The sequence below is a fragment of the Cryptomeria japonica genome, chromosome 1 (genome assembly GCF_030272615.1).
Source record: "Cryptomeria japonica chromosome 1, Sugi_1.0, whole genome shotgun sequence".
NCBI lineage: Eukaryota > Viridiplantae > Streptophyta > Pinopsida > Cupressales > Cupressaceae > Cryptomeria > Cryptomeria japonica.
In genome coordinates, this window is record NC_081405.1 from 484903135 (window position 1) to 484920486 (window position 17352).

At 36.8% G+C, this 17352-nt stretch overlaps 1 protein-coding gene across 2 annotated transcripts in view; it reads right to left on the bottom strand.

Moving 5' to 3' along the window:
- The window catches only part of LOC131031850 (F-box/FBD/LRR-repeat protein At1g13570), a 59746-nt gene extending 46245 nt beyond the window's left edge, over nucleotides 1-13501 (bottom strand). The window contains exons 1-3 of one of the 2 annotated variants that reach the window (XM_057962811.2): nucleotides 12231-13498; nucleotides 11815-12071; nucleotides 11578-11708 (exon numbers count right to left, since the gene is read on the bottom strand). In XM_057962811.2, the coding sequence (XP_057818794.2) occupies nucleotides 11666-11708; nucleotides 11815-12071; nucleotides 12231-13262 (1332 nt within the window). In that variant the 5' untranslated portion in view covers nucleotides 13263-13498 and the 3' untranslated portion in view covers nucleotides 11578-11665. Of the gene's footprint in view, nucleotides 1-11577; nucleotides 11709-11814; nucleotides 12072-12230 lie in introns of both variants that reach the window. The other variant, XM_057962848.2, reaches the window with a different exon arrangement.
- Nucleotides 13502-17352: the final 3851 nt, after the last annotated feature.

The following is a 17352-nucleotide window of genomic DNA, read 5'->3' on the forward strand; positions in this document are numbered from 1 at the left end:
CCAATATACCTTAGGATATTGTGGTCTGCAAGAAGAGACCACTTTGGGTTAGAAATACGATTCAAGATGCTAAAGGGTTTGCTACTCCCAGAGGAACCTTCAGAAATAGCAAGAGTTTCCAAAATCACGACAACTACATTTCTGTGATGTGCAATATAATTGAGTCTGAACCTCACAATATCGGAGAAGCTATGTCCCATCATGCTTGGAAATTAGCCATGGATGAAGAGTATGGGTCTATCATCAAGAATGATGTCTAGGACATTGTACCCAGACCCAAAGGTAAGTCTGTCGTTTCCTCTAAATGGTTGTTCAAAATTAAACATAATGCTAATGGTAGTATTGAAAAATATAAAGCTAGGTTTGTAGCATGTGGTTTTTCCCAAAAAGAAGGAATAGATTATGAAGAAACCTTTGCCCCTGTTTCTAGATATACTTCTATTAGGTCTATAATAGCTATTGCTGCAGCCAAAGGTTGGGAGTTGCATCAAATGGACGTTAAGACAGCCTTCCTTAATGGTGTCATTGAGGAGGATGTCTATATTGAGCAACCAGAAGGTTATGTAATCCATAAAAGAGATTCTCATGTTTGCAGGTTGAAGAAAGCCTTATATGGGCTCAAACAGGCTCCTTGTGCTTGGTATGAAAGAATTGACAAGTACTTACTAAGTTTAGGATTTTCCAAGAATGATGCTGATGCTAACATTTACTTGAAAGTTTATAATGATGAGATGCTTATTTTAGTTTTGTATGTGGATGATTTATTCCTCACTGGTGAAAATAAATTAATCATGAGATGTAAAAAGGAATTAGCCTCAAAATTTGAAATGAAGGATTTAGATCTAATGCATTACTTCCTAGGGTTAGAAGTATGGCAAAGAGCTAATGAAATCTTTCTAAGTCAGGGAAAATACACCATTGATATTTTGAAAAGATTTAGAATGATAGATTGTAAACCTATGCGTACTCCTATGGAATCTAACTTAAAGAAGTTAAGTGTTTCTGCAGCTAACTCTAATTTTGCAGATCCCTCTGAGTACAGGCAGTTGATTGGCTCCCTGATGTACCTAGTCAATACTAGGCCAGATATATGTTATGCTGTGAATGCTCTCAGTCAGTTCATGAGCTCACTTAAACATGTTCACTTGGTTGCTGCCAAGCACATTCTAAGATACCTACATGGCACGATTGGTTATGGGCTGAAGTATTCACTTAATACTCCAATTCTCTTGAAAGGCTACTCAGATTCAGATTGGGCAGGAAGTGTCAAGGACAGGAAAAGTACTTCAGGCATCTGCTTCAATTTGGGCTCCGCAGTGATCTCTTGGGCATGCAGAAAGCAATCTTCGGTAGCATTAAGCACTGCAGAAGCTGAGTACATTGCCGCATCTGTTGCATCCAGAGAAGCAATGTGGCTTCGTAAGCTCCTCATTGGATTATTTGGTCGAGCCAGTGATCCTACCACAATTCATTGTGATAATCAAAGCTGTATAAAGATGTCAGTAAATCCTGTATTTCATGATCGGTCCAAACATGTGGAAACACACTATCATTACATTCGAGATATGGTGCAGAGAGGCGCCATTCATCTAAAGTACATCAGCACAGATGAACAGATTGCTGACATCCTCACCAAACCTTTATCCAGAGTGAAGTTTGAGTACTTCAGAGATAGACTTGGTGTCATGGAAAACGAAACCCTGATTGAGAGGGAGCTTCAATCTCAGTGACTATTTGTAGCACTTTGAATCATTCCTTGCTTGTGTGCAAGAATGAATTACATCCAATCTATGCTTGTGTGCTAGATGGATAATTGTAATAATGTAAAGACCCACTGGTGTATTACACTTTCTATGCTTGTGTGCTAGAACCATCCTATGCTTGTGTGCTAGGTGGAAGATGTAATTCTATGCTTGTGTGCTAGGTGGAAGATGTAATTCTATGCTTGTGTGCTAGATCCATTCTATGCTTGTGTGCTAGATGGAACTTAAAGGTTCAGATTATGTATTCTCCTCCTCCCTAGTTAAGAGGGAGTGTTGTTTGTAACTAGGGTTATGTATGGGTTCGGATTGCCTTAAGGCAACATCTAAACCCCCTTTAGGACCGGGCCCTATCCTAGGGTAACGTGACCCTGTCATATGCACAACCCAATACCCACGCTATGCTAAATACACGCCATCTAATTTATTGGCGCCAAAAACCCAAGAAGGCCGACTTGCATTCAAGGAGTAAAGATGTGTTTAAATAAGTGACACTTTGCAAGTCAATACACATTCATCCATTTTTCTACAAGTAAATGAGAAAACAGCTCTGCTAATAAGGTGTGAATTAATAAGGAAGAAGGCAAATTCATCCAAACTTGTGCAAATTTGTGCAAGATGACATAGGTGGTGTTGTACAACTTGAAGGACATAGAAAGAGCAAATCTGCTACACAAACAGATCAGATCTGACAGAAAAGCTAAGTATTGTATTTGTGCATTAAGAGGAGAATATATAATCTGACCTGTGGGTCTTTCATGCTGGGTTTTTCCTCCTTGGAGGTTTTCCCAGGGTATGCTTGTTTGTCTACTGTTTTATTTCTGATTTATGTTGGCTTATTAAATACTACAAATCTGATTACAACCTAGGGCATAATCAATTATATAAATCTGATTAACATACCTAGGGTTTAAAATTATAGCCTGCACATGCAGGAAGGCCAAGTGCCTAGAGCTCATTGCTTAGTTACAAAAGAAGTCTCATTGACTTACAAAAGTGGATTATACAAATCCAATGTCATGTACTGCTTCAGATCAGCATCTGCTATGCCAGGTTCAGTACCGGTTTAAGCTCTGTAATAATCATAAACCCTTATCCAAAATCTGCCTTACAATTCACACATTAGGTCTGCAATAATCTAACCATATCCTCCTTTTTTAAATGATCTACAAGATCTCATACTTATATGAGTCTTATTACAATCCACCATGTCGGCTTACAAAAAGATTTTACAATTAAATACAAAATACAATTAAACAAAATTCCTGTCGGCCATGGTGCCGGTAATCAATCTTTTCAGTGTCGGTGAACTGTATGCTGGTGTAGAGTCTGCCAGTGTCGGTGCCTGTCGGTAACATATGATTGTAAGGTTGCTATCAATGACAATACCTTCAATCACCTACAATTTCTCATTGGAGTGTGCATTTGCCAACAGAATTTGCTAACGACATGAAAAATGAATTTGAAATGTCCATGATTGGTGAGATGAAATTTTTCTTAAGTTTGCAAATTACTCAAACTGACAAAGGGATTTTTATCTGTCAAACTAAGTATCTGAGGGAATTGTTGAAGAAGTTTGGTATGGAGGATTCCAAACCGGTAAGTACTCCTATGGCTACAAGTGAGAAATTATCTATCAAGGATACTTCTACACCAGTAAATCCGACAAGGTACAAGTCTATGATTGGTGGTTTGTTATACCTAACTCAAACTAGACCTGATATTATGAATGCAGTAAGTATGTTTCAAGATATCAAAGTAATCCTAAAGAAAATCATGAATGTGCAGTAAATATAATATTCCGGTATTTGCAAGGAACAACAGAATATGGTTTATGGTATTCCAGAGATGATGATTTCACTTTATGTGTATATACTGACTCAGATTGGGTAGGTGATACTGATGACAGGAAGAGCACTTCTGGTGGAGCTTTCTTTCTTGGAAAGAAACCGGTTTCATGGATCAGCAAAAAACAGTCATGCATTTCTTTATCTACTGCAAAAGCTGAGTATGTTGCAGCAACAACTAATTGCACTCAAGTCTTGTGGATGAAGCAAATGTTGAAGGATATCAGGGTAAATTGTAGTGAACCGGTAGTTATCTACTGTGATAACGTTGCAGCTATTGACATGTCTAAGAATCTGGTATTTCACTCTAAGCCTAAGCATATTTCAATAAAGTATAACTTTCTGAAGGACAAGGTAGAAGCAAAGGAAGTCAAATTGGTTTATGTGAACACTAAAGAACAGATTGCAAACATATTCACTAAACCGTTGTCTAAGGAATCATTTGAGTATTTGAGAGACAGGTTAGAGGTTTCTACCCCTCCGACAGAGACTTGATTGATGAAGTTTGTCATCAGTTCGGCATGCATTATCAGAGACATTATCCATTCTGGCACTGATGAGTGGTGCTACTACTCAGGGGGAGTAGTCAACTTTTCAGAGGTTTATATCATTGCTTTGATATTTTTGTCAGATTTTTGGCATTGATGTCAAAGGGGGAGAGATATTGATGTGAAAATAAAGAAATAGGAGTTGTATACATTAGGGGGAGAGATTTGTTCAGAGCCTTACAGGGATATCATTCACAGGGGAGAGCTATTGATTGTTGATTGTCTTCCACAGGGGGAGACTTGTTTTGGCACTTCTTGGTACTTATATGTTTTTCACATCTAGTGTTGCCATCAATGCCAATGGGGGAGATTGTTGGCATTATGGATGAATTGATTGTGTTGCATTGATGTTTTGTCATTAATGTCAACACTAGCTGTTATGGTTGGTTACCAACACTAGCTATTATGGATGGTTACCGGCAGACAGGTTTCTGGTTACCAGTAGAAGATCTAGTGTTATCGGCAGAAGAGATTATCTATTGACACTTCTGGCATGTTTGGATTAGTGAACTATATTTGATTTCATGTGTTATATGCTCAATGAGCATGTTTTGGTCAGTTGGTATTGGCTTGGTAATCAGATACTATCATACACTCTAGTAAACCCTTACCGACACTGATTTAAGGCTTTACCGGCAGAGCTTTCATTGAGGAATCGTGACAGGATGCATAATTGGTGTTGGTGCAGCTTCTTCAAAGATTTCAGGATGTTGAAGATGTTCTTTGATCATGCTTCAACTTCTTGAAGACGTTGCTTTGGTGTGGTGGACCTAGAATAGGTCCAGTACCTATCTAGGTTATGGACCGGTATCATGCTAACGTGTACTCTACAAGTTACCTGGATGTTTCGAGATGTTTTATGGATTTGTTATTTTGGTCTTAAGCCAACATGGCATATCATTGTAATTATGTAATAATCTTATTGTAATATCTTTAGGTGGCCGACCTAATTGGTTTAGGCCTTAGGGTTTGTATAAATAAGAGGTAGAAACTCTTTGTAATGTATCATGGTTATTGGGAAGTTCATGGTCAAGGAAAGTAATGTGCGAATATTGTAATATCATTCAGGCAGAGGAGTTAGTCAATCATTGGTGATCGAATCGAATTCAGAAAAGGATTTAGTCCTTCGGCATTGAGCTTAACCGGGACTGTAATCAGGCATGGTAGATGCTATTTCTAGCAGTTCACTCTATTGGATTGTTGTCCATTTATCTTGAGAAGGTTGTAGCCTCTCTGTAGTCAATGAGACTCTTTTATAATGAGCAGTACGCTCTAGGCAGTGTGCCTTCCTGCAAGTGCAGGCCCCTCATTGTAACACATACTTTCTGCAAAAGTATCATCTGACTGTGGGTAGGCTTCCCACCATGGTTTTTCCCTTTCCAAGTTTTCCACGTACAAATCATGGTGATATATGGTATGGTTGCTTTACATTGATTATCTGGTTAATTGTTAAGTTGTATTGTTTACCGGTATTTGTTCCTACTGGCATCTGTATATGCTTTACAGGTACTCGATTTGTTTAAGGTTATATTGTGAATTAAAAGTTATGTTAGCAACTAATTCACCCCCCCCCCCCCCTCTCAGTTGTTCACCGGTTATCCTAACACAAAGACACAAAGGTTGACTCCCATGAGAGCTACAAGCCTTCTTAACTGAAGAAAGCAGATTTAATGAAGATGCTAATGGTAGTATGTTGAAGGACTTTAAACAAAGATACGATAACATAAGACAAAGTTGTTTAAGCAGCGATCATAATGTATGCAAGAATAACAAAGCAGTGACTCTTTGGAAGTTTCATTAAATATTAGGGAACAGCGATAAACATGAAGACAACGATCATTATGTTATTACAGATGGCGAGTTTCTTTCATAATAAATGATGACTTCATTAAGGTAACAGCGATGAGAAGAATGTTATTCCAAAGAGCAGTTGCAGTTATGTTAAGATCCGCAGTGACTATGTTTACAATTGGCCAAGTTTGAGTTCCTCATGTATGCAGATCAAAAGATTGTTGATACTAATTAGAAATTGCATGCAATTACTATATTAATAAGTGGCAAGTGGCGATCATGATAAGATGTTAAGATGCAGCAATGACTATACATACATCAGCGATTATACTTAAGTTCAGAATCGGTTATTTAGGAGATAATAAACACAACACTGTTGACAAGAGGCTTGCCTGATAAAGGCAAGTGATTATATATATATATATATATATACATCAAGCATTGCCCAAATAAAGCAGCATTGAGGATGTGTTTGTCAGCAACCTACTTAAGAGATTTGTTTGATTGTTAATAAGATATCAGTTATATTAAGTGGAGAAGCAGCGATTAAGAAAGAATACGATCTTAATTAAACCTTGTTAATAATAAACAAAAGGTGGCTAAATTCTATGAAGGAGGAGATGTGACCATTCATAAAGGAGGACTATGTTCTAGGTTCAAAAAGACTAATCAAAAGAAACAGCGATTCAGAAAGTGAAAGGACATGGTCATTATGCTGATCAATTTGCATCTCTGAATGGTGCGATTCATAAAGAAAAAAAGACAATTGTGCTAAGGAAAGTTATTCCATAAGGTGAGGTTTAGAAGTTGATTATGATTACGAGACATGTTCTAAGGAATACATCCTTTCATAAAAGGACATAAGGCAAGGTATAAGAACAAGATCGTTTGAGGGATGGAAAGGAGCATAGAAATGGAAAAACATATTTGATTATTATTTTGCATTGAGGATCGTTCTAGTAGAGCAGAATTTTATAATGTGGAAGCATATGTTTCAAGACATAAATCAGAAAAGGCTTCATAACAGAACTGCATGATTATAAGGATATCAATCAGGAAAAGCATTCAAGTTTCAAGACCTATAAATCTATCTTGTATAGGCAGACTTATCACAATTCGCTGCATGGTTTTAGAGTCATAAATCAGGAACAGCTATATCTCATATAGGCAGATCTATATCCAAGTGTATGCATGGTTTTAAGGACATTATTCAGGAGCAGCAATCAGATTTGTATTCGGATCAAAATCATATTCATTATATAAACAAATAAGACTATATTCCAGAATTTCAGTTATAGAAAGTTATAGAAACCCTTATTTATTCACCTAAGATTGCCTACTTATAAACACGTTGCAAATTTTATTCAATTTTAGCATTTATATTTCAAGGGTTCCTACTACGGACAGTACAGTTCTTTGCAACATCATGTTCTCTCTTATCTCTACTTCAACTTCTTATGTCAAAGTTTCTCCTTCAAGAGCTACCATCACCGTTTTGGGTTTTTTACAACAATCTATGGCTTTAAGGGCTTCATTACAAAACAAAAATATCAAGAGCTTCTAATATCTAGAATATTGTAGTCTTCATCCCTACCTTTGAAGCCTCTCTTTCCTCTAAATCAACCTTCATGTTCTTTCCTTCTTGTTCTTTCCTTCTTTTGGCTCTTCACTCATGTCAATTTTTGAGAAAATTTATTTCTCTCTATTTTGTTGTTATCACCCCTTCTACTCACCATCTTGCTTTTCCGATTCAATGTCAACTCCACCTTTAAGGAATTATCATATACCTCCTCCAAAGTAGATGTCTTCACCACAAAAAGGTCATCATGAAGTTGAAACTTAAGGCCCTTGACATACCTAGCTACTGCTCGCCCTTCATTCTCTTGTATATCAATCCAAATTTGAAGCCTCATAAATTGCTCGGTATAAACTTCAATACCAATACACAAGCCTTCACATGGCTTCCTCAAACTGTTCCCAGAAAAGAAAAATTACCTAGCACACCACCCTAGGCTGTTCTAAGGCTTGTAGTGTTGGTAGCCATTTCTGTATCTATATTTTTATCCTAAATAAAAGAAACAGAGGTGTATTTTTTTATCCTTGAATAAAAGAAACATGTATTCTTCCACTTTTAAATTCTGCATCTCGATTTGTTACTATTAGTATCTTGAGTATGAATCTCAAGAATATAGTCCTCTACTAGAATTGATGTGTAGGTTGCAGTATATGTTTTATCAATATTAAGTTGTGGGAATGGAGAACTGACAAAAGAATGGGAGCCCTACCATAAACAAGGTAATTATGTCAAATTTGAGATTATAATTCCTATTTTGTAGCCAGGTTTTCTATATTGGAATTTGTGCTTCAATTATATATATTAATGCTTGCTTCACATTGAACTTTTTTTTTAAGGGGTGAATGATAATTTTTAATTTTTATGACACCAACTTTTATGTGAATGAGATGGTTCGTAGAATAAAGAACCCCTCTGATGCAGCACCTTAGTTCAACAAAATGTGATCAAATAAACCTTAACAACTGCAAGAACGTGAAGGGGAAAGAAACATTGTACATAGCACAATAAGAAATAAAATGTACAGCAACTTCTTATATATACAGAAAATATAGCAATAAGACAGCGAACACAAAAATTGCAGTCACGTTATATTTACAAAACTAGAAGACGGGTACATTAAGTTTCAACTCCAATCCCCTGAATCACCAGACTGACTCCCTAACTTGAGTGTTACCTATGTTATAGACCGATTTCTTTGGCATAAGAACTCCACTACCAGACTCCTAATCCCACACTAACTTTCCAAAATAGTTATAAATAGTAATAATTGTACCCCAAAAGTATGAACGGTTATAAAAAACCTGAACAAAATAGGAGAAACAATGAATTAGCCCTTAGTTCAAAGGAATTTGCTTTTCCTTGTGTCTCCTAACTCTAGGGAGTTGGTTTGCATCATTATCCCCTTCCTTTCAAAATTCTGAACCTTCTAGTTCAAAGCTAATTTATCTGAAAACAAAATTCAACAAATTTAAATACTAAAAAACTTAAGAACCTAACTATCACTTCTCTTTTTGGGATGCAAGATTATTTTTTATCATAGGATGCTACCACATTAAACATCCAAGAAAGTGTTTGGAATAGATTGTAGAACCATTCTTCTAACTTGAAGAATTAAGCCACAGTGTTCCCTTCCACCAAATTTAATATCTTTATAAATCATCACATTTTTGTTCTCTCTTCCAACCTCTTGTTGGAATAGAGATCCTTCTCTACCAATTGGTTCTCTCTTTTCCTAACTCCTTGAAGGCTTAGTAATTCTCCTCCACTAAAAATCGTCATTGCTCTTCGCATCACTCATACCCCCTTCTATTGCACCTGCACATAAATTATTAGAAACCAAATTTAAGAGAATAAAAGATTCCCATAGGTGCTTCCTCCTCCACAATATACCATTTAGGCATTCTTTCATGTTCTTCTTTCATGAGATCTTTGTTTCTTGACTCTACACAATGTTGTTCACAGTTCAACTCTTTTTTATCATTCTCCTTTGTTGTACAACAAATGTCTATGCTTCTATTTCCTCCCTCAATCACCCTCGTTCTTTCCTTAGGAACGTGATGATCTTCTACTCCTTTTTCATCAATAATGAGATTCTCTCGACATTCATCTAGTTGCTTTTGGCAAATTGTGTTCTCTAGAACCAGAAATCTTCATCACATATGAGGCTCCTAAGAATCTCCATATTTGTTGCAGCTTCTTGTCTAAGGTGAACTACTTCCACCACTACAACATCTCGGGCCTCCTCTCATGATAGGCTGTGTTCTCCTTCATTGCAAACTTCAAAATCGTTTCCTCTCACATTGTAATCTTCAATACCTTCCCCTTCTTCAGGGTGACACAACTCCATCCCATTCATCTATCTCTGCTCTTTGTAACTCTTGGAAGATCACATTTAAAGGTCTTTTATCTAGAGATCTTGGATTCACTGGGACTTGGCGAGACCCGAGCCAAGTGACCTTGGGCAAGTCCCAAGGACCCAAACTCAAACTCGTCCGAGTCCTAAGCGATTCCTAGCGAGTCCAGGGACTCGCAGACTCGGCTCAAACATAGTGAGTCCTTATGCCTAGATTCAGCTAGACAAAAAAAAAATTATCTCAAAAAATGACAAAAACGAACATTTTTTGATGTTTTTTCTCTAAAAACATAATTCGGGGGCTATAAACCCCCACTTCTGGCCCGCAAGGAAATGCAAGTGCATTTCCCCACACCCCTTCTATCATTGGGTTTTTCTCACATCTAAAACCTTGTGTGGATCATTGAGGCTATGGATCCTATCTTTAGTGACGACGACCTTGATTGGGTTGACCAAGAAAATGGAGAGGCTGAGATTGTAGCCATGGCAGAAGAGGTTAGAGCACGAGCAAACACAAGCACAAGTGATGTTTGGTGAGGTGGCATGGGGTGATAGACAGAGACTATGGCTACCAAATCATCCAAGACCTACCTTAGACACCTTCATAGGAGGGATGCAAGTTCCTTTGAGCCATAGACTTGTAGTTATTGTTTTGATATTTGTGTGGAACATTTGATGTCATGGATTTTATATTCCATGAGTTTTTATACATTTGACAATATTTATATATCTAAGTTTGCTATTTCCTTTAGCTACAATTTAAATTTATACTCATGTGATTGATGTATACTTGTGCGTGCGATCAAATTAGCTTCTATTTGATGATGTTATTGTGCCTTAAAGGTTTACTAAATAAAGGGTGCATGAAATAAGTTTTAAATCCTTAAAAATCTCTAAATTTCTAGGGTTTTTCACTTTACGAGTCGTGCTAAGCTTGTGCCAAGTTTTTTTTCTGAGTCCCAAGTCCCGAGTCAAATCACCCTTGCTGAGTCCGCACCGAGTCCAAGTCTCGTTTCTATGCTTTTATCCCTTAATAATTTTGCCTACTCTTCAAGAGACTTAATCTTTCATTGTTCTACCAATTCCATTCCTTTGACTAATCCTTAACTCAATAGCTTTCCTCTCTTAGAATGGCTCTCACTCACAGGTGAGGATTTATTTATCTTCACCATTCTTTTCACCTTCTCACAAATCTTCAGTGCCTTTGTTGTAGAATTTTTTCTCTATACCTTGTTTTTATTGCATGTTTCATATTCCTCCAACATCCACCATAACCCATCCAACTCATACTCTAAATTTCCGACAAATTTTTTTTGTTGGTCCTTTGTTAGCTTTTGCCTCTGCCATTGCCTTATATTTTCTTCCATTCTGGTTATTTTCTTTCTTACATTTTAATATAACTGCATATTTAGATCCACAACCATATCCCACGGTCCCAAAATAGAGCCGCAACTCTATTCTACTCTTCATTTTTGTATGGACAATTTATTGACCCTGTATCAACATTCAACTCATATCCTTCATCCCTTTGAAGAAATTATCACAGATTCGGAGACCACAACTACAAGTTAATACTCCATGGGCCAACAAAAAATAGCTCACAACAGACAAACACAGATTATTAAGAAAGTGGAAGAAATTAGAACATTGAAAGTGGAACTCGAAATACCTAATAAAAAACACAAAGAACAGATGCTAATACCTTTAGCAATAAAAAACTTCACTATTTAGCAGATCCAATAAAGTCGTGAGATATTAGCATCTTCATTCTTCTCTATTCCACGAAGGGCTCAGTCCTCCCAATGTGGAATATCCTCGTAATCATTCGGTGTGCTTTAAAAGAAATCACCAGACCATATTGTCAGTAAAAGCAAAAGAAAATTCAAAGAAGAAAAGCAGCTTTTGGAATAAAAGCAAAAAGAGGATGGAATCAAATTACCATTCTAGTACAATAATCCTTGCTAGTAAAGATGCTCTCCTCAAGTACAAAATATCTTTAAAGAAGTTCATACATCGACCTTCATCATCTTCGTCAGGTAGCCGAATTTCCATTGTTTCAAGAGAGGGCATACTCTGGAGCAAGCAACTGATTGCTGCAATCTCTTTGGAGTCAAACTCAAGTACTTCTACACGTATTTTCTTAAGGTTAACATGTGGAAAGGCGAGGCAATCAGGTATAGGATCTCTTGCACACTCCTGCTTTGCAGTGCCATGAATGAGTAACTTTGCCAAGGGATCCTTTCTAACATTGCTTAAGAAAGAAATCTTTCATCTTTTAATTATATACATTCAAAATGCATAAGCTTAAACTATTAAAAACTATTGACATAGAGGTTAAAAAGCTTGTATAAATACCAGTAAAAAGGAGCCCATTATATGCAGACGCTGAAGATTTGGAAGCATGTGAAACAGGTTTAGCAGAGGAGCATCCATCTTTATTTCCCTGATATCACCCAGGTATATAACCAGTTCCTTCAAGGTTTGGCAGTTGCCTACTATGTGAAGAAATCTACTTGTTGAAAATTTTGCCACGCTGAAGTCCATCGACAATTCCCTCAGAGTACTTCCATGGTCCATTTCAAGATGCCAGATGACAGAAGAAAACTCATAGAACCTTACACCATTTACAATCAAATCCCCACACATTAACCCCGACATAATTTTAAGTTTGGGGCAGTTAACAGAGAGAGATCTTGCGTGTTGCATATGCAAATGTTCAATGGTGGATGAAAAGATTACTACATTACCTAGCAAATCATCTGCTGTTATTTCCAGTTTTTGCAGAAGGGGGCAGAGCGAAATGAAGGAGACTAAAGACTCATCAGTCAATCGAACATTCTTGAGGCGACAAGTAATCAAACAGGGGAATCCGTCAAAATTATCTGGGATACTGGTGAGGGAGTAGTCGTACAGATACAGTGTTACGAGACGCGAACATGAAAAAAGAGCAGGGGGTGGCGTTTCTTTTAAAGCACGGCAGCACTCACAGAAAAGAGCCGGCACATGGTGGTCAGATAGAGTGAGGTGTTGAATATTACACCGAGATGCATGTCTTACCCATTTGCATACATTTTCACGAGAGAAGCGCCGTTGATTATGATCGAACCCGTTGTTGTGGAGATGAAAGGCCTCCAGATTGTGTGAATGCAGAAGCAAGATGTTGGAAATTATATTCTCAAGTCTTGACACGAGGAGAGAATTGAGAGAAGGGCTATCAGGCCCCAAAACAAGAGTCGGAGAGAAAGTGAGATCAGACATCTGAGTGTAGAGAAATCTCCATCTCTTGGAAAGAACGGAAGATTTGACGGCATCTTTTATTGGCATTTTTGTTAGTATGAAAGAAAGAAGAGAGTCGGGAAGTGGGTAAAATGCATCGTGGGCGGCCATGATTGTTTTTTTTGTTTTCCGGATAATATAGAAGAACAGAGCAGCTGTAAAGTTGAGGATTCTCAAACACAGACCATTGCGATTGATGGCATTATCTGATAGCGCGAATTTCCTTCGAAACGAAAGAACATTGGTTTGTGCCGAGAAATCTTTAAAAGACCATTAATTTGTTGCGAGGCAAGAAATATTTCTAGAAGGAATTACAAAGTTTGTATGGGAGTTCATATTGGGGGAAGTCCCTAGGATATTCACATTGGCCACTTACTAATTTAGTCACGAATTTGATGACTTTGTAATGTACAATTTTTTAAAAATATTTATTTTTTATTAATTTGAGAAAATTAAGGTATAAGTAACAATTATAATAGCAAACGTAGTTAATAGAAATTGTAAATAGATTGTAATACAGTCATTGTCCAATTAAAATTAGAGAACAAAAATGCACCTCACACTAAATCTTATAATTAAAAATTGCAAAGTTATTATGAGAACAATGGTTACACTAAAATGTAAATCATATCAATAGATCCTCAATAAGACAAGAGAGTGAAGCATTAAGATTGTGGGTCATTGAGGAGAGTTACAATCACACATTGTCTTCTTCAGCTCAACTAAAAACTTCAAAGATTACTGGCATTTTGAAAGTAATGTTCACCAAAATAGTTGCAGCTACAATAAAAATGAATCAAACACCAATTAATTGCACATAAAAACATGATACCAAAGAGTTAGAATCATTATAGGAGTCAAGGATAACAAAGGGTGGATTATGAGGGTATGGGCAAAAAGTCCTTATGGAGTTTTAGAACTCCTAGTAAGATCCTCGAAATTTTGAAGTTCAACGTGGATATTATGGAGAATAGCTAGCTAATAATGGGGGTGGTGGTGGGGGATACAATTGACCATATGGAATCTCAAGTTGGAATAGACGAGTTGAAACTTGATGGAGGTGGGATAGGAAGTGTTAGAAAACAAGGCCAAACATCTAAATGTCCAAATGTATTTAAGAATCACTTATCTGCAAGTCTGGTTAATAAAGTTATAAGCTCTAAAGGAACCCATATTAACACCTTATAAAATGATTTGATATGCAATGATATGTAGCCAAAATGATAAGTGAATAAGAATGATTATGGCATACATACTATGATAATGATGTGAAAAAGGTTATGAAGTATAATGATATGAACCTACACAAAATGCAAAAATGGATAAAAATGAATCTAAATGATATTCAAAAATGGATAAAAATGAATCTAAATGAAAAAGATGTTCTCTAAATAAATTCCAATGAATGCAAATGCAAAATGAATTGCAATGATATGTAAAAGTTTTTAAATGAACCTTAATAGATGAAAATGATATGTGAATGCAAATGTGTGATATGAAAATGATCCTAATATGCACAATGCAAATGGGCCCTATATACATGATATGCATCCTAAAGTAATAATGCAAAGGAACCTAATTACTTGAATGAGATCTATGATGGAGATGTAGACGAAATGAAACGAATGCATGATGGGGATGCGCAATTTTTTGTGATGTGCCAGTGATAATACAATGAGGGAGACCATATGGAAGAAGGAAAAAAAAGAAAATGAAGGGTGAATAAATTGGAGTCCCCAAGAAAAAAGGATAAAATGGAGTGAGTGGATAAATGGGGATTCTTGTTGTGTAGATGTGGAGAGCAAGTTGCCTAGTTTAGATATTGCCAAGGATTATCTACACTACTTATTATAGGAATCAGGATGTTGTGAATATCCAAGGCGTGGACTAGACTCTCAGAGAATAGGTATCTCAATGCACACAAGTTCACAAATAATGATGATAGTGTAAATGCGAGACTATGAGATTGTGCAAGAGAAACCTTCAAACATGTCATACCACAAAAGCATACCCTAGTGTACACCAATCCATGACATGCCAAGATATAGAATGAGATCAAGGTAGCCCTAAATAGGTATAGGCATAGGACACGAGATGAAAATCTCAATGAAATGACTTCCTATGCAAATGACATACACATGGCCAACTGACATCTCTTGCCAAGAGTAGGTGAGGATTTGGATAGACTACTGGGCATGGGAAGGATACATCTTGATGGGTAGAGGTGATTGATGTAACTCGAGATGGGGAAATAGATCATATGGTAGTGAAAGTGCATGTAGATAGGGACATTGTTGTTGATAAATGATTAGCATAGTATGGATGGGTGTTTGGATGACGCACAAGTCAAGAAGAAGCATAGATTATTGGGAAAAGCTCAAAGTTTGGAGGAAAGCTCAATGTGATGGGATAAAAGCTCAATGTACTGGGACTATCCTTATTCATGGTTCAGATTGTAGCTCATCATCTCATAGAAAATGGAGGGTGAATGTGAGGATATGAGGGGATGATCAAGGTGAATGGTGCCCACATGGATGGGAAAGGGATATGCTTAAGCAAAGCAGAGGATGAAAAAGAGATAAGGATGTGCAGTGAAAAGTGATGCAAGCGAATGTGATGAGTGTCCAAACAGATGGTGGATCAAACTTATTTACTATTCAACCCCTGTAATAGGCTTTCTCTAGGGTACTTGCCTCTAGCACCACAAATTAGTTTTCACTAATGGACGAAATGATTTTTCTTTACTTTTTTGCTTTTTTTTTGTATTTTCATGATTTTTTGCTTTTTTTTTATCTTGTTCTGATTTTTGAAAACTAGTATACTCTAAAGACTAGGCATAGAACTTCTTTAGATGCATGCTCATCCAAAGGATGTTCTTTAGGTGTAGCCAACTGACAGGTCACAAAACCATACTTTGCAGTGATGACATAAGATCCAAGCCAATTAGGCTCAATCTTGCCCTTATTTTCACGATCCTGAGGATTTCTCTGATTTTTCATAAGGGCAAGGTCACCAATGTCAAATTCTTGGGTCCTTAATTTCTTATTATAGCGAAGTCAAAGGAAATTTTGATAGACCCGAAGATGATTTAAGGCCTTGAGATGCTGGTCATCTTATAATTCTAGCTCTTTTAGCCTGGCCACTCTATACTCTTCATTGGGAAGGATATTCTACAGTGACACCCGGAGTGAAGGGATTTCGATCTCAAATGGCAAGATGGCTTCAGAATTGAAGACCAAGGAATATGGTGTGGCTCTTGTAGGGGTGTGAATGCTTGTACGATAGGCCCAAAGGGCAGGATGGATTTGCAAGTGCCAATCACAGCCAACTTCATTGACTATCTTCTTGAGGATTTTGATAAGAGTTTTGTTTGAAGCCTCAAAATGACCATTACCTTGTGAGTAATATGGAGTGGAGAAACAATGTTGGATGGCAAATTTCTGGCATATCTCTTTGATGTCCTAATTATTGAAAACTCTACCATTGTCTATAATGATAACCTTAGGAATTTTATAACGACAGATTAAGTAGTGTATGCTAGAAATGTGGTATCAACCTGCAATAGGAGGAAACAATTCAAACACACACATGAAACATTGCATTAGAGGTTAGAAATCAATCAAAACAAGTTAATAGATCTAAACTCTTAAAATCGTTCCATGTTCCTCTATCTCCAAGGATCTTCAAGATTCAAGGTGGCTCTCAGCTTGGAAGAGCACTTGATTCTTTAAGATGACAACCTAAAGAACGAGATTTATGATTCTAAGATCTAAATGAAATGCAACCAAGATCCTAATGATGTTTTAGATATGAAACTAGATGATGATAGGATGCAAGATATTGATATGAAGCTTAAACTAGTATGATACTAAGATGAAGCTAACATGATATATCTAAGATTATAATGCTATCAAAATGATCTAACATGCTATTTTATCAAAGAGAGACAATATGCTTAATGTTATGAGACTATAAGTTTGATGCATAAAGACTTGATTGATGAAAATGAGGAAATGAGGGCTCTATTTATAGAAGAAACAGGGTAATGGATGGCCAGGATTGGATAATCTTATCAAGGGCCAGGATTGAAAGTTAATCAATCCATGCACTCAATTCTCACCAATGAAATGGTGACAATTGTCAACAAGAGACTGCTTGAGAGGAGATGTAAGAAGCATTAAATGCTTGAGAAGACCTCAAG